The 19,096-nt window shown below is 34.4% G+C and overlaps 2 protein-coding genes and 1 pseudogene across 4 annotated transcripts; 1 reads left to right on the forward strand and 2 right to left on the reverse strand.

Moving 5' to 3' along the window:
- Positions 1-1,353: 1,353 nt before the first annotated feature.
- Positions 1,354-2,914, reverse strand: LOC143620747 (two-component response regulator ARR17-like). Its single transcript, XM_077092376.1, has 5 exons — positions 2,784-2,914; positions 2,542-2,624; positions 1,823-1,900; positions 1,661-1,731; positions 1,354-1,559 (listed from the first exon to the last, which is right to left on the reverse strand). Exons 1-5 carry the CDS (start codon positions 2,890-2,892, stop codon positions 1,469-1,471), a joined length of 432 nt encoding a protein of 143 aa, XP_076948491.1. The 5' UTR covers positions 2,893-2,914; the 3' UTR covers positions 1,354-1,468.
- Positions 2,915-6,056: 3,142 nt separating this feature from the next.
- On the reverse strand, positions 6,057-12,047 carry LOC143620746 (tRNA-aminoacylation cofactor ARC1-like). 2 transcript variants are annotated; one of them, XM_077092375.1, is made up of 12 exons: positions 11,916-12,047; positions 10,089-10,172; positions 9,798-9,968; positions 9,368-9,433; positions 9,161-9,226; positions 8,838-8,966; positions 8,306-8,457; positions 7,022-7,112; positions 6,865-6,933; positions 6,664-6,755; positions 6,508-6,571; positions 6,057-6,312 (listed from the first exon to the last, which is right to left on the reverse strand). In XM_077092375.1, the coding sequence occupies exons 1-12, from the start codon at positions 11,997-11,999 to the stop codon at positions 6,208-6,210; spliced, it is 1,173 nt and encodes a 390-aa protein (XP_076948490.1). In that variant the 5' UTR covers positions 12,000-12,047; the 3' UTR covers positions 6,057-6,207. The 2 variants fall into 2 exon arrangements, with proteins under 2 accessions (XP_076948490.1, XP_076948489.1); XM_077092374.1 differs by having other exon boundaries at positions 8,306-8,463.
- Positions 12,048-15,638: 3,591 nt separating this feature from the next.
- On the forward strand, positions 15,639-19,061 carry LOC143620745 (putative LRR receptor-like serine/threonine-protein kinase IRK; annotated as a pseudogene). The gene is made up of 2 exons (XR_013151390.1): positions 15,639-17,080; positions 17,170-19,061. The product of XR_013151390.1 is annotated as a putative LRR receptor-like serine/threonine-protein kinase IRK (transcript).
- The last annotated feature ends 35 nt before the right edge of the window (positions 19,062-19,096 follow it).

Consider the following 19,096-nt stretch of genomic DNA (forward strand, 5'->3'; position numbering starts at 1 on the left):
GAAATCAAATAGAGCTAAGTTTTTGTTTTAGTTTTTACAGATTTACATAGCTATGTTTAGATAATATTCATATATATTGTATGTTGTGAGTATTATAACAAATTAACAAAAATTTAAGTGTGTCAAAAATTTGTAACAAAACATTTTGATCATACTAAATGCCAACGAACATAAAGGCAAAACTATCTACACACCCAAATTATCATCGATTAGGTTATGCTGTGGAAGGTGTGAAATGCGACATGTTAATTTGTTACGTTGATGCGGACATGTGAAATGTGGCATGTTATGTTATGGTGTTGTGGACTTGTGGAGGTGTAAAATGTGACATGTTAATTCGTCACGTGTGTGATATTATGTAGACAACGGGTTTCATATTTCACGTCAAGTTACATACTTTGTGGTGTGATGAAATAAAATAATTAGTTTGATATATAAAAAAACATGGTTAGTTGTGCTGATATTATCGACACGTCTAAACCTTTCTGCCTAGATCATAGTCCTTGTAGCTTCAGTTGTAGTCTAAGTTATGCATATTTGAAATTTTAGACCTTTTTTTGTTCATGTTTTCCGCTATCCAACTTTGTAAAGAGTGTTAAACTTTGTTAAGAGTATTAACAACTCTTAGGATAAGCTTGATCCCAATCATATTAGTTTAGCACAAGTCAAGGGTTGTTTACAAGCTTTGGCATGGATGTATGTTAGACGGAGCAGATGTATGTAATCGAATATCTCAAATTTAATGATTGTGTTTTCAAACCAATTAATATCCTATGAACCTGTCCACAATAACGACTATATAAAGATTTATTTCATTAATGTTTATTTAGAAACAAAATCCTATGTCCGTATTTTAGACCGAACAGATTTATGTAATCGAATATCTCAAATTTAATGGTTGCATTTTCAAACCAATTAATATCCTATGAACCTGACCACAATAACGACTACATAAAGATTTATTTCATTAATGTTTATTTATAAACAAAATCTGCACTCCAATGATAAGCTAATTTCTCAATTTTAAAAGACGATTTTATAATGAATAGAAGATTTATGTGAGAATCGCGAATATTTGAGCAGAACAATGAACGTGATATTTGTTTAAACTTCAAGGATAATGTCCCGATATGGGTCTAAAATTGTTTACACTTCAAACATCATAATCGTATCATATTCCAAATAAAAATAGGATTTTATAAAAATACAGCATGCTGTTTTGTGATTTACATACTAATTATAAATATAAAAGATATGATAAATACAATTCATATTTATCAAAACTTGAGGGGGCAAAAATTGTAAAAAAAAAATAATAAATGATAATAATAACAACTAAATAACTATTTAAAATAATAGTCTTACAAAATGCTAAACAAAGATCTAGTTTAAATAAATATAAAAATAAAACCCAACCAAAATAAACCGAAAAATATTTACACCCAAATCATCACATCTTTTATAAACTTTAGCATTTTGTTAATTGGCATCTCAACATCTTCACATCTGCCAACTTTAATGGCTTCAAAATGAACCTTTCTGCTCCTTTTTCTAAACATCTAAATCATTCAAAAACAAATAGATCATATTATTAATACTATCATCATTATTGTTACTATCATATCACATTTCATAAAAATAATGAAAACAAGAAACCTACTCGTTTATTCGATCCGGGATGTTCTCCGACGACATTATCACCACCGGAACATCCTTCAACATGGATGATTCCTGTTTTTAGTTGTCAAATAAATTTATTTAAAAACATATTTGTTTCATATATTTTATAAATAAAAAAGAAGTTACAAATATAAAATACTACCTTGATTTTCTGAAGAAGTTCACATCCTGTCATTCCTGGCATGCAGTAATCTGTAATTATCATATTTACTTTTGCACCCTGCCACAATTCAACAATACATTTTTTATCCTTCTGGTTTCCAATACAAATTCAAAACAAACATGTTGGAGAGATGTTAAGGTCAGCGGCTCGCTCTGAAAAAGTTTGTATTTAAACGACGGAGCCTGAGCCAAGATCGGCCAAGTCTCGGCTCGTTGCATTAAAAATTTTATGAAAGACAAAAATAATAGACATATTGTTATAAATTCTCTTAAATATAAATTTTGTATTAGATATATATTAAGAATTACATCTGTGTTATTAATATATATCAATATTTGTAAAAAAAAATATAAAAAATAATATCGAACTGGCTTGAGCTTATAATGAGTCATGCTTGGGCTTTATTTTTCAGCTCGATAAAGCAAATGAGTCGAGCTCAAGCCAAGCTTGGTCATGGCTCGCCTAGTTGGATTTTAAAAATTATAAAAGAAAAAAACAACAAAAGTAAAACACGTTCTTATAAATTCTATTGTTTATAAATTTTGCATGCTAAAATTCATTTTTTTCTCTTTGATATAACAATATTTGTAAAAAGAAAAAAGTAAAGCTCGGGCTCAATTTTTCATCTCAATAAATTAAGCGAGCCGAACCTGATCCGGCTCACTTAAGCTCGCTTTGGCTCGTAACTTTGTGCTTACCTTGCCATTGAACTGACTCTGTTGCTGATTTTCCTTCAACCCTAAATACTCCAAAGCTCTTATTGCATTTTCTGCTACTGTCACTACAATCAATTTCAACAACAAAACATATTCAACACCAGCCATATGCAATATATGATCTAATCAAACTATATAAGTACTATAAATCTATAATATAACATAATCACATAAATATTAACAAAAAAAACACAAAACTAATACGTGCATACACATCACATTACCTCGACACGATGACGTCTTAAGCAACCTCTCAACGAGCTTACGATCGATGATGTTATCATCGACCGCTAGCACATGAGGCACATCTTCTTCGCAATACTCCATTGACATAATAAAAGAATACACAAAATGATCAATTATAGTACAAATTTTAAATGAATGATGTTATAATGTGAGAATATATACTATATATAGAGGATCAAATACAAAGTCACAAATATTTCGTGATATCTTCTTTTGGTTTATCTTGATTCGATCCACTGGCCCACACATATCCAATTCATATTATTCTTTATATGTTATTATTATTCTCTCTCTAGGATTTTATTTTTAACATATATTCGTGCATACATATCGATTCTAGAGCAAAAGATTTTGTTGGATTCCTTTGGAATCTGTTTAATTTCCAATGAGATTTTAGCTTATCTCAAATTGTAAATGAATTTATTTTGGGATCTCTCTTAATTATGTTTTAAATTTTAGAATATATATATATATATATATATATATATTGTAAGAATGGATATACAACGTATTGTTATCCAGCTGTATTGGAGTGGTGACACGGGTGTAAACGAGATAAGCTGCTTGAGATCGGACTGTAAAACAACTTTAATCAAGTCGAGTTTAAACTAGATCAAGCTTAAAAATAAACTTGTTTAGTAAAGAAGCATGGGCTTTACTTATGATACAAATTTATATATTATATAATTTCTATTTAATTATCAATGTTATGTATAAAATTAAACATATAATATAATAAACTTTTTGTATCGCTAACGCTAACAATTATCTCATAAAAATAAATTAACCATTTAATTTATTGTGGTGGGTCATGCGATAAACAAGGCAGCACGTGTTCGTACCGTTTGCTTTTGACACCTTTGGCGCTCTCTGCCCTGACGCAGTTCAGTTCCTTAAGCGGGTTCAGCAGGTGGTCATCAGTAACCCCGCTCATGCTAAGGGGAATGTTGTGTTTAGTAGGGTAGGGTTTGCTATTCAGAAGGGGTAGCGGCGCAACTTGTTGCCCGTCTATTTGCCGTTAGTCTGTAATTGTCTATGCTATTTATAATTTGATAATAAAAAATAAAAATAAAAAAATAACCAATTAACCATAAAAAAAAACCATTTAATTTATTCTCTAATCTTAATCTTCTTTTATCTCTAAACTTTTTATTCGATCCACCCATTCTACTTCTCGGTTATTCATAGTTAACCTCGTTCATTTGTTAAATCAGGGTTATATCCTTCACAACCAATAGTGGTTCTTTTATATTAAAAAAAATAAATAATAATAATAACAATAATAATGAAAAAAACTCACATATATTATATATACATTCATTCAATACTTTTCACATTTACTCTCTCATTCATTGCTTATGCCTTATTACATTGAAGTCAAAGTCAGGTTATACCCGTGAAGACTCCGGCATTGATTTGTATTGTACGAATGAATGAATTACTTTAAACATTCAAAAGGACCAAAACACAACAATATTACAACACATGTACATACAAATATACAATGTCGGTAATTTGTTTTTATGTACATTATGGAAAATTATTATTGTTATCACTAACTAGACTTGTCATAATAAATATTCACTAAAAAGATTGATGCCTGGTATTGATTAGAAGTAGAGAGAAGTATAACTAAACCATTTAGCATTTTTTAATTTATGTATAAAGCAATTTACTTTTAGAATGATGAGAAATGGTCATTTATAAATATATGAAACATGATTTATTTAGTTCTATCGGTTATTTACTTATTTTATTATAGTTAGTGCACTTTAGTTTATCAGGATTTACTTAAGACCAAAGAAGAAACTTAAATATACATTAATTCGAGTTTAGAATGTGTATTACAGTTTAACGGGGCAAAGTACCTAGACCATAAGGGCTCCAAGGGGCCCAATCTTCTTGTTCGGAGCAAGGAACAATGCCCTAACAAGTCCAAAATTGCATGGAAATAATCATTAGTGATCATCAGACATCAATAGTAAGTTGCTATTGGTCATCAGTGGTAACTGAAATGAACTTAAATTTGTTCCATTTGTTGCAAGTTAGATAAGTGGTAACTTAAGTGAAAAATGGACATCAACAACTTATGCATCAATGACAAGTTTGGTAATCAATAGTTGCTGATTGATGACATTTTAAATATAGTGTCTTGATAATGTTAAATACATAGATGCATGAAATAAAAAGGAATGGGTTAAAATTTAAACACATTTAATGTATTTTTCTTTGTTAACATTATGATTTGATGTGTTATAAATAAACACGAACCAATCTATTTATTTGTAATAAAAAAAAACTCACACCTCAAATCATTACAAAAAAGAAATGATACGTGGAAGAGAGAAGACTGATATGAAAGAGAGAGGTAAATGAGATGAGAGAGCAAGAGAGTGGTCCGCTGACGAAGCTTTGAAAACTGTAACCAATGTGTAAAATATGTCACAAACAAAGGCCTTTTTTTTCTTTGAAAACAAGGACAAAATCTGAAAATCTCATATGCAGACATACATGACACAAAATCTAAAATCTAGAATACACAAAATCTTTCAAATCTTTGAAATAATGGGAAAATAATTGTGCACTCATGGGTAACAAAACTCTTGGATAGAGATCAAGATTGAATGATTGACAAAGTGGTGGGCTTTCATGTAACATGTAGATGGATAGTCTCACATTTCTTTAAACATTACATTAGAGATTTGATTTCATACTATCTACTTCTCACATGGGTATTGTCTCCACAACCAGGTACAACCCCATTATGCACAATCTATAACATATGGTTTAAAACATCTTACGCATTCTAGCCCGTACCAATGTACCATTATTTGAGTGTCTAAATATGTGCTAGTGAAAAGTTTTTAACAGCACTATGGGTGTCTAGACTTGAGCATAAAACCCAGACCTGAACCGGCCAAAAACCGATAAACCCGGCCAAACAGGTCAAAAACCCAATCATACCCGTAATTGGTTCTTACCCAACCAAGTTCTTGACATTTTGACCAAACCCGGAACCAGTTAAAAAAATTTATATAATAACATTTTGTGCACTTCTATGGGTGTCTAGCTGTCTACTACTTAGACCGGAGGCGGCAACCAATCAAACTAAACCCTAACTAGTGAAAGAAAAACACAATCTGTCGGGCCGAAACCAGAATGTAAACCTAATTAAATAGTTTAGTTTTGTTAATCTAGACTCGGTTTTGCACACAAAATTGAATTGTTTTCCACGGGTACCCCACATCAAGTTCAACAAAAGTATGCATGTTTGTTTGTCTTTGATATGAAAGAAAAGTAAGAATTACACATACAAAACCGCCAACGATCATCATCATACATTAATGTTTGACATTGTTAAAAGGATGCGAATCTCAATGGGCATCACCATCATCACGCGCATCATTTGATGCCCGCATTCGGTATGGTAGATGTGCATGGACCAGCAGATGACATAAATGGGACACCCTTGAATGTAGCCACACCTTTATCATCTGTGAAAAGATTCTGCACCCATCAACAACTTGAGTTAGATTCATGCACCATTGTATTTGTATCACAAAACATGACATTCACACATAATAAATCAATGTAACAAAACAAAATAACATGGCATGCATGCCATGGCCCCGTTATCAGTCTGATGCAACTTTAAATGCTTGAAAACTAAGGATCAATATATGTTTCGTTAAAGATTATTACCGGTGTTATCTTGTCAAGTTGTTTCTTTTTCGGGTTCAAAACGTCTTCTGGCTTTCCTTCATGCCTGCATATGAAAAGTTGTGTGGTCGTTATCGTGATTAAAATATTATTGACCATAAACAGACAGATATATGTTATTAGATACAATATAAATACCCAGCAAATGTAATAATTTCACCAAATTTGGCCCCTTCGGGAACGATCAATGGCTCTACAACTGTATGATCTGCATTTGAAGCACATAGCACCTGAAAGATAACAAAAGGTAAAAACATTAAAAAAAATGTACACATACATAACGAACACTAAGTTAATAAAACATAGAATATATCCCCAAATTAATTGGTTATCACTTACCAGTCCTTCTGAAACAACGTCTCTTAACTTTCCAGGTTTCACATTTGTGATTAATGCTACAAGGCGGTTCTGCAAGATCAAAGAGAGCTTAAAAACAAGTCTTACATATTTGTAAAAATATGAATGAAAAGGTATAAAAGTTATAAAATGTCCATACCGTTAACTCTTCTGGACTGCAAAACTTTGCTAAACCACTGACCACCTGTCTGCATTTGCCCTCCCCAACATCTATTTCCTCAACCAATAAACTGAAACATTAAAGTGAAGATTGTTATTGCAATGATATTGTTTTTGTCAATGAGCCGGTTTTGGGTTGTGTTTCATCTCAAGCGGATTATATACAAAATTTAGCTAAAAGGAGAACAAGTCAGCCTCCTAAATCACTTACGAGGTTTAGATCATTACAACATAATATTGTTTTTGTAATCATATTAACACATAAAATATTTATGAAATCTCAAATGGAAATAACAATAAGGTGTCTAAGGGGGCGTTTGGTTGACAATTTTTTTGAATGGAATTCGAATTGAAATTAGAAGAAAAAGGATTAATTCCATCAAAAATTCATCTGGTGTTTGGTTTATAAAATTATTAATGGAATTGGAATATGAAAATGTTTATATTACTAAATTACCCCTCTATTATATCTAAACACGTTTCTTCTTTGTGATAGCTTGGCCCTATCATCTTTCTGTCGATCTTCTAGTCATTTTTATTTTTAAGCTATGGAGTTAGAATCGAGTTATCGAGGATAGATTTGAAGGAGAATATTAAGATTGCTGAATAAAGATTTGAATGGAATGCTTTTGGTTTATGGACACGTGAAAAATTTTGGTGTGTACACAGAATATTTTTTCCAGTTCATTGATTTAAAGAAAGCATTTATTGATAATGTACACAATGACAGGTCCAATCAATGTTTAAATGGAAGCTTTCTAGTTTTTTTTAAATGAAATCTTTCTAGTAAGTTAAGGTTTTTTTGTTCACGAAAGATACGAGGGCTTTTTGGTAAACTTGAAACATTCCACTGGAAAGTTTTAAATTCCATCACAGAATTGAAGGAATGTTAAAATCTAACGGTGGAATTAATTCCAAACTTAATTCCATCCATGCCAACCAAACACAATTTCTAATGGAATGAATCCCAATTCCGGTCGAAATTCCTAAGAATTCCATCAACCAAACGGAGCCTAAGGGCCAACACAATTCCTGCCCAGCCCGTATTGATCGTACCCACAAACCACATTACCACCTTTAATATACAAATTTGAAAGTGTTAACACAAACGAGAAGTGATTTGTACACCACTAAAGATACCTGGTAAACCACCAACTATGTTTAGTTGGTGTTGTACCATGTGTTATGTAAGTTGTACTTTTTGGTGTAATAAGTAAGTTTGGACCGAATAGAGAAGATGGAATGAAAGAAGTTAGTTAGTTACCTATCAGCTGAAGGATGTTTGGAAGCCTTACGAATGAGTCCAACCTGAATTTTTAATAAACTGACACTTAATTCTTTTTCTTTGTCATCTGGTACCTTTTCAGGCACCTTCTTCTTCTCTGTGGCAGCTTCTGGTTTTCCTGATGCTTGTTTCTTCGACTTCAACAAAAAGTTTTATGTAAGTTTACTACAGTAAAAAGCTTAATAATTTCTAGTACTGTAATCAAATTTTGTTACTACACGTGTCAATTTGCAATACTCCTAACAAAGTTCTTATTTGATTATTAAAGTACTTTTTAGAGGTTTAAAGAGCAAAACAAATAGTAACTATCAAAATAGGTTACATGCATCAAAATGCAACAAAAACATGAAACCGGACATTGGTTATCAAAAATTACATAATTACCAATTTAACCTATAAAAAAAGAAGTGTATAATTACGAACACAGAACATTAAGAAGTATAATTACCAAAATGGATCACCAACCAAACTATGTTGCTATGCTATGCATCAGAACCTAAAGATATCATACCGAGTCAGTTTTTTTCTCTGAGTCAGCTCCTGAATTGGCTGCTTTTCCATTCGGGGCAGCTTTTTTTGCGCTTGACTCAGCCTTTTTTGTACTTGACTCAGCGTCCACCTTTGCTGTCTGTTTGGCCAACTAAAAGAGGAAGAAAAATAATTCAGAAGCAGACAATATAGTAAACTGTAAAAGTGCTTTGCACAAGTAAAACACCGTTCTAAGGGCTTAGAAACTTTTGCACTTTGGTTATGTGCAATGATTGAGTGATTCTATGTGGACAACAAGATAACAAAAATATGAGACACGTCACGGAAGATGCAGATTCTACTCACTGGAGGATCAAAAGGGGCCTTCTCTAGCACAATCCTTTCAAATAGCTCTCCAAAGTCATGGGTACTCTGCAATGAATAAGGATAAATTAGTAAGAAAGAAAAGGATGCTAACTTAAGTCATCTTATTAAGCTAGTTTCTTAATTTTAATTGGGTTAAAAACAAAAGTTAAAAGAACATGGCATCACAAAAAAAATAGAATCCATTACCTGGATGTAATCCACCCATCTCAACAGATGTGGCAGTTTATTCCTGTCTGTGTTTGGAAGACTAACCTGCGATCAGCAAACATCATGTACTAGATATGATATTAATAAAGCATAAGAGAAGAATAACTTTACAAAGTTCATAGTGAAAAAGACAATAAAACTACGCAAATCAAAGATAACAGAAGATCATCATGATAAACAATCTTAACTAGGAAACATGTGTTGAAGCGCGTGTATATACAGATAAAAATCCATTCAAACGCACCAAACTTATGCCACAAATTAATTATATCACCATTAGATAATATGAATAATTTCGGTCCATGCTCTAAATGCATTGCATATACATAGTGATATAGAGATAAAGCAAAAAATTGACCATTGTGGCATGGTGAAAACTGAACTATCACGAAAGATGAGTAGCGCATACCAGATATGGATGAACAGTTGAAAAAACAATAATATCAGCATCAGAAGGTTTGGATCCACCACCCACGAGAACAGAATAATCAGTCAAATATTCATTTAATTGGCTTAGACTCTTTAAGCATGCCTCAGAATCTGATGGGAATTTCTCTGCAAACGCCACCCACTTGTTGAACTGCCAAAAAGTGAGCATTAACCATTGAGAATTAAGATCGACAAAATGCTCTTTTATTTCGCCATGCAGATTACAGTGAAACCAGTCATACAATATGACATTCTAAAAACTGATACCCACCTCCTCATTGTTCTCATAAGCAGTCTTCATGATGTTAACACTCAAGCTTTTAATGTCACTCCCCGCATCATCCAAGAACTTTGTCTGAGTACAAGAAGTAGAACAAGTCAACAAGGGTTCAGAAGACACTTAATATATGACGGGTCAAGAAGGAACAGTTCATAAGCTATTTTTATATGAAAAAAACACACGCGCACACACACACACAAAAGTCCAGGACACCAAATTCGCATAAGCCTTTAGCACACTCAACATTATGTATTACATATAAAGCATAAATCAGGAAATGAAAATCAAAAGAAAAAGACTCTTAACGTCATACTATGACATAAAACAAGGTTATGAAGAAACTAAAGTTGTACAGAATAACACACAATTGCTGAAGTGAATATCACAATAACGCAGGTCAACAAGCAAAATTGTTGATGATTACTTATACATGCTGACGCAACTACTCGTCATAGTAAAAACTGTAGGTAACAAATGCAGACAGTTAAATTTACATATGCACCAAGTATATGTGCGCGTTTGCTGAAAATAGGAAATATTAAACAGTACCAACAGCACTTACTTCCTCAAGAATACATAAGTTCATAAACCATATACATTGTACAAGATGCAAAGCAAATACTTAAAAGGACAAACACCAGAATCAATAGCAAGATCAAGCAACAAAAATTTTAATCAGATAATCATCAGAACCAATAGCAAGATCAAGCAACCCCAGTTTGGTTTGATTATTATCCTAAACCGAAACCGAAGTCAACGGTTAAACTATTTAATTAACCAATCAGTTTTTGATCAATCGTTTCGATTTAATTGGTTAGTTTGTCGGTTTTCGGTTCAGTTGATATTGGTTAATAACCAAACCAAACTTTGGCTAAAATATTTGCCTAGGATTACATGAAATGGAGGTATAATTGTACAAATACATAAAATGGAGGTATACTACATGAAATGGGGACTATGCAGTTAATGCAAAAAAAACATCGGGTATCTGTCAAGGACTGATATTTGAGATATCGGTTATCGCGGTGGGATATCGGCGGGATTTCAGTAATTTTAATATCATGCAGAATTTATATATATATATATATAGCAATTTAACACTAACAATTCACTATTCTGCATAGAATGGAGATGTAAAAGCTAAAAAAATATATGAAAATATGAATGACTCGGTTCAACCGGAGGGTAAAAGAAACACAGTAACTGATTTTCGGCTAATTCGGTTAATTTCATTTCAGTTTCAGTTAACGGTTCGGTTATTGCTCGCCCCTAGCTGAATGCATGTAGAAGGTACTTATTAGGTCACAAGTTATTAAAAAAAACTAAAAATATCAATTGAACATAAAACTGTTTATGCAACTGATCAAAGTTGAAATAAAATGCACACTGTTTACAATCACTATAGTAAACAATTGATTATAGGAACAGGTAATCAGTCAAATGGAGGTATAAACACATGAAAAGGAGATATAAAAGCTACAAACACATGAAAATATGAACAAATCGGTTCAGTTCATTTCGGTTAACCTAGGGTACCAAAAATAGATAACCGATTTTTTCGGCTAATTTGGTTAATATCAGTTCAGTTTCAGTTAACGATTCGGTTATTGCTCAACCTTAGCTGAATGCATGTAGAAGGTACTACTTAGGTCACAAGTTATATAACAAAAACTAAAAATACTAATTGATGCTAATATTAATAATCTGTAGACACTACAGTGAACAACTGAGTATACGGACAAGTAATCAATCAATAGCTATAAAATCCTAATTAATTAATTAATTGATTTGAAATGAAACTAATTGAAGGTTGCTTACAGCGTCGAGAGATCGTGATTTGCACAGAGCAGATACGATTGCTTGTTTACGTTCCAAAGGCACGCCTCCATTAGCAGACGCCATTGATTGTAGTTCAGACTTGAGAGATGAAAGTTTAGTTCCTTTGATAGTCAGTTAGCTCGAGATTTATTTACTAGGGCTTAGATTTATTCATTTATTTCTTTCATGGGCCTGGGTTGATTATAAGGCCAGTGTTATGAAATTTTAAACTAGGACCATAGTCCATCGGTCCATAGGTAATCATAGATATAGGGGCACACAGAAACCGGTTTGTACCCGATATTGTAACCGGTTACTAACTTATCCAATTTTAACCGGTTACTAACTGATCCTAACCACCGGTTAGTAACCGCTTTATATTATTGATTTCAAAACCGGTTTTTTTATTATTATTTTATTAAAAATCGAGTTTTTTTCCGGTTATTAACCGGTCCGGTCAAAACCAATTACTTGACCCGAAAACCAGGTCTAATCGGTTAATTCCCTCAAATATAAAACCAGTTAGCATATTAACCGATTTTTGCACCTCTAATCGTAGAGCCGTAGAGGTGTATAAACCGGGTATTTTCAGGAACCGGTTCCGGGTATAGTCAGCAAAAGTCAATATCAGTTCGGGTAGAAATCGGTTCCAGGTATAGCCGGGTATTTGGCCAGGTTTTTTCAGGTTTCTTGTATGGTCGGGTTTTGACAGGGTATTAACAGTTCCGGTTCCAGCGGGTCCGGGTAGGAACCAAATCCGAGTCGGGTTCGGAACCGGGTATTTTGTGTACCTCTATGTACTCGTCTCGTTTCCCCTACATAACTAGGTGAAACCCCCCCCCCCCCCCCCCCTCTAAAAACTGGTAACTAACTACCCATGCTCGAAAAGTGATCCCAATTCCTGCATGGAACCACAAAACCAAACGCTTAGTGAGTAATAGGTACTTGCATGGGGTGAGGTCGTGATTGGAATACTATCATGGACAATGGTGAAAATACCAAGAACTTGTTTTATAACCAACCCATTACCATTTTGTTTTAACCAATTTAACATCCTATTATTATTTTACGGTTATCAGGCTACCTCCTTTCTAGAAAACTAATTAATATGTTAGTTTGGGTAAAGATATATATACCATTTGCATTGTTGGTTAACCATAAAGAGGTATGCTTCCTGCATTATACAAGCACACCTCTTTCCAATGCATCAATACAAACAAGCAAGAATCTAAAGCACCTGTTACACTGTCACACCGGATTGGGAAGTAAGACAATTAATCTCAATTATTGATCAAAAGATTGTTTCTTTCAAGTGAACATGATTTTTTTTGCCTTAGTTTTATATGTCAGTTTATGACGTATCGTCTTATCTAGGTTCGAGACATTTGTTATAAACTTATAATAAGATGTCAATCACATACTCGTGTAGCACGTTTCTAGAAAGATTCATAGTTTGAGATAATAAAAAGTTATAAAGATTTATAGTTTGAGATGTCTTGGTCTTTGTTATGTAGGATCCATGGTCTATGATTTAAGGTTAAGAGTTCATGTTTTTTGTTTAGTGTAGGGTTTAGAACTTTAGATACAACATATTACTAACATGTTACAATGTTTATACATCACTACCCACATAGCTTATTGTCAAAACTAAATATTTTTGACGTTTCAGGCCTGACTCACTCATAAACACTATTGAGGAGAAAACATACCACAGTAAGAAAACCCGTTAAATCAGGTTTCGAATCCGAGACCTCAAAGATCTCAAGTGTTAGCTTATTTGTGATAACATACATTTCTCCATTATGTTTATGCTCTTTTTGTATCCTATTGTTCATCTACAGTTTTTCATTTATGAAATTGACTCATCTCGTTGTTCTATGCTTACAAATAGATTGAAGTAGCTTTCACGTTTAACTACTTAGGTGGTCTTCCCGAACAACATGAGGGGTGAGATGCCGCCGGTGGTGAAACTTTGGTGGCGTCAAGCCAGCATAAAGAAATGTGTGGGTGTTTTTGTCTTATCTTATAATAAACATGTTATTTTGATAAGTTTATAAAAATGTGAATAATAAAATGTAACGAAATTAGTGTCACAGACAAGGTAACGAGAAATGAAAACCACATAGAATCATAAGCAAAATATAAGTTTGTGAACTAACACTGGGATTTTGACAATACAATGAAGTCACATGATGATAATACCGTGTTTGGTATATTGACAAAAAGTTTGTATATATTTGATAAAAGTATATATTTTCATTTAAAAAAAAACATGATAAAATACAACAAGAAAGGTTTAAAAGCACAGAGAGGAAGAATGTAGGGACCACTGACTGCAAATATTGAAGAATATAAAGGGTTAAAAGGCAAAATACCAAAAAGTCTTTGTCTCTCTGAATCTGAATGCTTATCATATACCTTTTTATTAAATTACTACCTACCCCCTCCATCTTCCCATCTTATCTCATTTAATGATCTTATTTCACTTGCCACAAATCATATTATGAAAACAAATAGGGAAAATCCAGAAAATACCAACTCCTTTCAAATGACTTCAAAGAAATATCCAAGATCATCAACACTTCCAAAAATGTCTATGAAATTACCATCGGCCCACCTTTAACATAGAGCACAATATAAAAGATAGGTCGACTTTATAAAAAAAAGGGGAGGCTTTATAAAAAAGTAAACAACTTTATATATATAAAAAAATGATAACTTTCAAAGACAAAACATATATATATATATATATATATATTAGAAATAAAATTTATACTCAAACTCGTTAAAAAACAAACAAATATACCATTTTAAAGATTTTTCCCTAACAACTAATAAATAATATATTTATTATGTTATATGTGATTATCAGTGCTTGCGTTCTCGACCACATCACACGGACACACTTCTATTTCACTAAACAAAACATCAGCTCATTAATTAAAAGTTTAAAACCTAAAAATAACTGCTTTCAAACATGGTAGTTTACTTTAGAGGTGCATAAACCAGTTTAAAACTCAAAACCGTTTTGGGTTGAAACCGGTTTAGTCAACACCGGTTTATGAATAGTTTCGGTTCGGGTTGAACCTGATTTTAACTAGGTTACGATCGGTTTCGGTTCGGAGTCTGATCTGTTTCGGTTCAGCTTTTAACCAGTTTTGGTGAAAAAACTACAAACCGTTTCCAAACATACAGTTTCAAACCAATTTCTATATAACTGATTTCAAAGATTTCGATTCGGTTTTTAATTAATTTGATTAACCAGTTTATTACCCACCACTAATTTGTTCAAACAACTTACCTTTTTCTAAAAGTTGTCAAAAACCACCAACTTTTACTCCCAAATTGCAACAATCCAGTCCCTCATCTTTCTAAACTTACCAAACCACCCCCTCAAAACTTGACACCACGAAACACCGTTTATTCCAACGTGTACGACAATTAACATCCACCCACTAACCTACATCCACGTGTCACCTATAAACACGTGGGCCCAAACCCAACCTCCTTAACCTTCTCCCCAAATAAAGCCTGTATATATTATCTCTGTCCAAGACAACACCAACACAAAAAAGTTACAAAACACATAATAATACTCTCTCACAGCCACCGGAACCCTCACTTCCTCCGTCACTGGTCACTTTTCCGGTAACCCAAAAACACACTTCAATTTTATACTTGCTACATTTTAGTTGACTCGTACTAGAATGCGTGTGCGTGAGTTTGTTACAACTAACTTTTATTCAAATATTAAACAATGAGAAAGGCTTATAATATTATCTCATTTACCACCTGTTTGTTATTATTAATCGTTAATGCCACGATAATAAACTCATTAAACCCGACACTAGATGATGATGTGTTGGGTTTAATAGTGTTTAAAGCAGACTTATTGGATCCATATGGTAAGTTATCTTCATGGAATGAAGATGATGACACCCCTTGTAATTGGACTGGTGTTAGGTGTAACCCAAGATCCAATAGAGTTAGTGAACTTGTGCTTGATGGGTTCGGGTTATCGGGTAAGATGGGCCGCGGGTTGATGCAGTTGAAGTTGTTAAGGAAGTTGTCTTTGGCTAGGAATAATATTAGTGGGAGTATTGGGGTTAATGTTGGTGAGTTTAGTAACCTTAGGGTTATTGATTTGAATGATAATGGGTTTACTGGGGTCATTCCGGATAGCTTTTCGACCAATGTGGGTCGTCGTTAAGGTCGGTTTCGTTAGCTAGGAATAAGTTCACGGGTCGGATTCCGGATGGGTTGGTGTCGTGTTCGTCGCTTGGTGTTGTGAACTTTTCGTCGAATAGGTTTTCGGGCGTGTTGCCTTCGGGTGTCTGGTCTTTGAATGGACTTAGATTGTTTGATGTGTCGGATAACCTTTTGGAAGGTGAGATCCCGAAGGAAATTGAAGGTTTGTTTAATTTGAGAGAGATTAATTTGAGTAAGAATAAGTTTACGGGCTTGGTTCCCGAAGAGATTGGAGCGTGTGCGTTGTTGAGGTCGGTTGATTTGAGTGAGAATTCGTTTACCGGAAGGTTGCCTACCGCGTTGCAGAAGCTTTCGTTATGTAACGAGTTAAATTTTCGCGGTAATTTGTTTACTGGCGAGGTAACCGAATGGATTGGAGAATTGGGAAGACTTGAAACCGTTGATTTTTCGAAGAATATGTTCTCTGGTGCGGTACCATACACGCTTGGTAATATCCAATCGTTGAAAATGTTGGATATTTCCGATAATGGCTTCACCGGGAGCTTACCAGCATCTATTATTAACTGCAAAAATATTCAGAAACTGGATGCGAGTCGAAACTCGTTAACAGGGTTTGTTCCTACTTGGGTGTTCCAGTTAGGGCTGCAGACCGTTCGGTTTGCAGAAAACAAGCTGACTGGAAGTGTTAATGATGCTGTTACTTCTGCCATCGATGTGTCATATCAAAATCTTCAAGTTCTTGATGTGTCGCACAACAAGTTAACGGGTCAAATCCCGTCTGATATTGCAAAATTTAGCAGCTTGAGATTGTTAAACATGTCTGGGAACTCGCTAACCGGTGAAATTCCGGAATCTGTTGGAAAGTTAAACGCTTTAACGAGTCTTGACTTGAGTGAAAACCGGTTAAACGGAAGCATTCCAAGCTCAATCGGAACGTGTTCGTCTTTAACGTCTATGTAAGATTGTTAATCATGTTTCAAGTTTCAATCTTTATATATTTTCTTGTTGTTTCTTGATCTGATTTACTCGTTTACTCGTTTTGCAGGATATTATCGTTAAACAATCTGTCGGGTCAAGTTCCCGCAACAATGTCAAAACTCGCAGATCTTGAATATGTAGATTTGTCATATAACAAACTCACCGGAACCTTACCAAAACCCTTATCAAACCTTGTGCATCTTAAAACATTTAATGTGTCACATAATCAACTACAAGGTGAACTGCCTGCAGGTGCATTCTTTAACACCATATCACCATATTCTGTATCCAACAACCGCGCTCTCTGCGGTGCAGCCGTTAACAACAGCTGTGCAGCCGTCCTACCCAAACCGATTGTCCTAAACCCGAACTCAACCGGGTCAGACCCTGACTCGGTCCCACAAACCATAATTCATAAAAAGATCCTTCTCAGCATTTCAGCTCTTATCGCCATCTGCAGTGATCGTTATCGGTATAATATTCATCACGGTTCTGAACATTTGGGTCCGGTCCACCATGTCCAGGTCAGCAGCCGGAGTAGCGTTATCTGCAGGTGACTTCAGCAGCTCGCATACCACTGACACGAATTCTGGCAAGCTCGTTATGTTTTCGGGTGAGCCCGATTTCAGTACTGGCGCACACGCTTTGTTAAACAAGGATTGTGAGCTCGGTCGTGGGGGGTTCGGGGCGGTGTACAGGACTGTTCTTGGTGACGGTCGGTCTGTAGCGATTAAGAAGCTTACGGTCTCGAGTTTGGTTAAGTCTCAAGAAGATTTTGAACGCGAGGTTAAGAAACTGGGCAAGATTCATCACCCGAATTTGGTGGCTCTTGAAGGGTATTATTGGACTCCATCTTTGCAGTTATTAATATATGAATATGTTTCTGGTGGTAATCTTTATAAGCATTTGCATGATACTCAAGGCTCACTCACTTGGAATGAAAGGTTTAATATTATTATTGACATAGCTAAAAGTTTAGCTCATTTGCATAGTCTTGGAGTCATACATTACAATCTGAAGTCTAGCAACATATTAATCGACGGTTTGGGCGAGCCGAAGGTAGCGGATTTCGGGCTAGCTAGGCTTTTACCAATGCTGGATCGGTACGTTCTCAGCAGCAAAATACAAAGTGCACTCGGTTACATGGCGCCAGAGTTTGCGTGCAAGACGGTTAAGATAACCGAAAAATGTGATGTGTATGGGTTTGGTGTTTTGGTTCTAGAGATTGTGACCGGTAGACGGCCTGTGGAGTAATGGAAGACGACGTGGTGATACTTTGCGACATGGTTCGTGGCGCGTTAGAAGAAGGGCGGGTGGATGAATGTATCGATGAGCGGCTGCAAGGGAAGTTTGCGGCCGAGGAAGTGATTCCGGTGATGAAACTCGGGTTAGTATGCACGTCGCAGGTGCCATCGAACCGGCCTGATATGGCCGAGGTGATAAATATTTTGAGTCTTATCAAATGCCCATCGTCGAAAGCCAAGAGGAATCGGATAATATTTAGGCATTGGTTTTCAGGGCCGTCTCCGAGATTTCTGGTGAAGATGAATCCGGTTAGTGTTTTGTCTCTCAGGCGGAGAGAATATTCTTTTGCTCGTGTTGGTTTTGACTATTATTTTTGCCTGTAGTGTTAAGTTACCGGATTCGTTTTCACCGGGTCCAATTCGGTTCGGGTTGACCCGTTATTATTAACTGAAAAAACCTATCTTTCTTCCTTTTGTTATGTTTATGTTTGTTTTAGAATTATTAGTATAGTAATTTTAGCGAGGGACTAGCATTATGAACGTAGTTTTTAAAGACTGTATTTATTCAGTTAAAAAGAGTTGCGCAATTTATTGCTCGTTTGTCTTTTATTTAGACATAAAACACTAATTTTGATCAAGTTTTAGTAAAGAAATATCAGTGACGGTATAAAATATTTAATTGTTTATATTTATTTTTGGAAAAGTAAATAATTGTTACAGTAAATAGTAAAAAGTGAATGCTAATTTTGA

The sequence above is a fragment of the Bidens hawaiensis genome, unplaced genomic scaffold (genome assembly GCF_021521415.1).
Source record: "Bidens hawaiensis isolate Kalapana, Puna unplaced genomic scaffold, B.hawaiensis_p1.1 tig00002631_1, whole genome shotgun sequence".
In the NCBI taxonomy this organism is placed as follows: domain Eukaryota; kingdom Viridiplantae; phylum Streptophyta; class Magnoliopsida; order Asterales; family Asteraceae; genus Bidens; species Bidens hawaiensis.

What these genes read in the sequence shown, in the direction of transcription:
- LOC143620747 (XM_077092376.1), bottom strand. Translation starts at nt 2,892, where the DNA reads ATGTCAATGGAGTATTGCGAAGAAGATGTGCCTCATGTGCTAGCGGTC. An exon ending in AGAGTCAGTTCAATGGCAAG is followed by an intron (nt 1,901 to 2,541) that starts GTAAGCACAAAG and finishes GAATTGTGGCAG; the next exon opens with GGTGCAAAAGTAAATATGAT. An exon ending in ATCCCGGATCGAATAAACGA is followed by an intron (nt 1,560 to 1,660) that starts GTAGGTTTCTTG and finishes TGAATGATTTAG; the next exon opens with ATGTTTAGAAAAAGGAGCAG.
- LOC143620746 (XM_077092374.1), bottom strand. Translation starts at nt 11,999, where the DNA reads ATGGCGTCTGCTAATGGAGGCGTGCCTTTGGAACGTAAACAAGCAATC. An exon ending in GATGGGTGGATTACATCCAG is followed by an intron (nt 9,227 to 9,367) that starts GTAATGGATTCT and finishes TATTCATTGCAG; the next exon opens with AGTACCCATGACTTTGGAGA. An exon ending in CAGAGAAAAAAACTGACTCG is followed by an intron (nt 8,464 to 8,837) that starts GTATGATATCTT and finishes TTTTTGTTGAAG; the next exon opens with TCGAAGAAACAAGCATCAGG.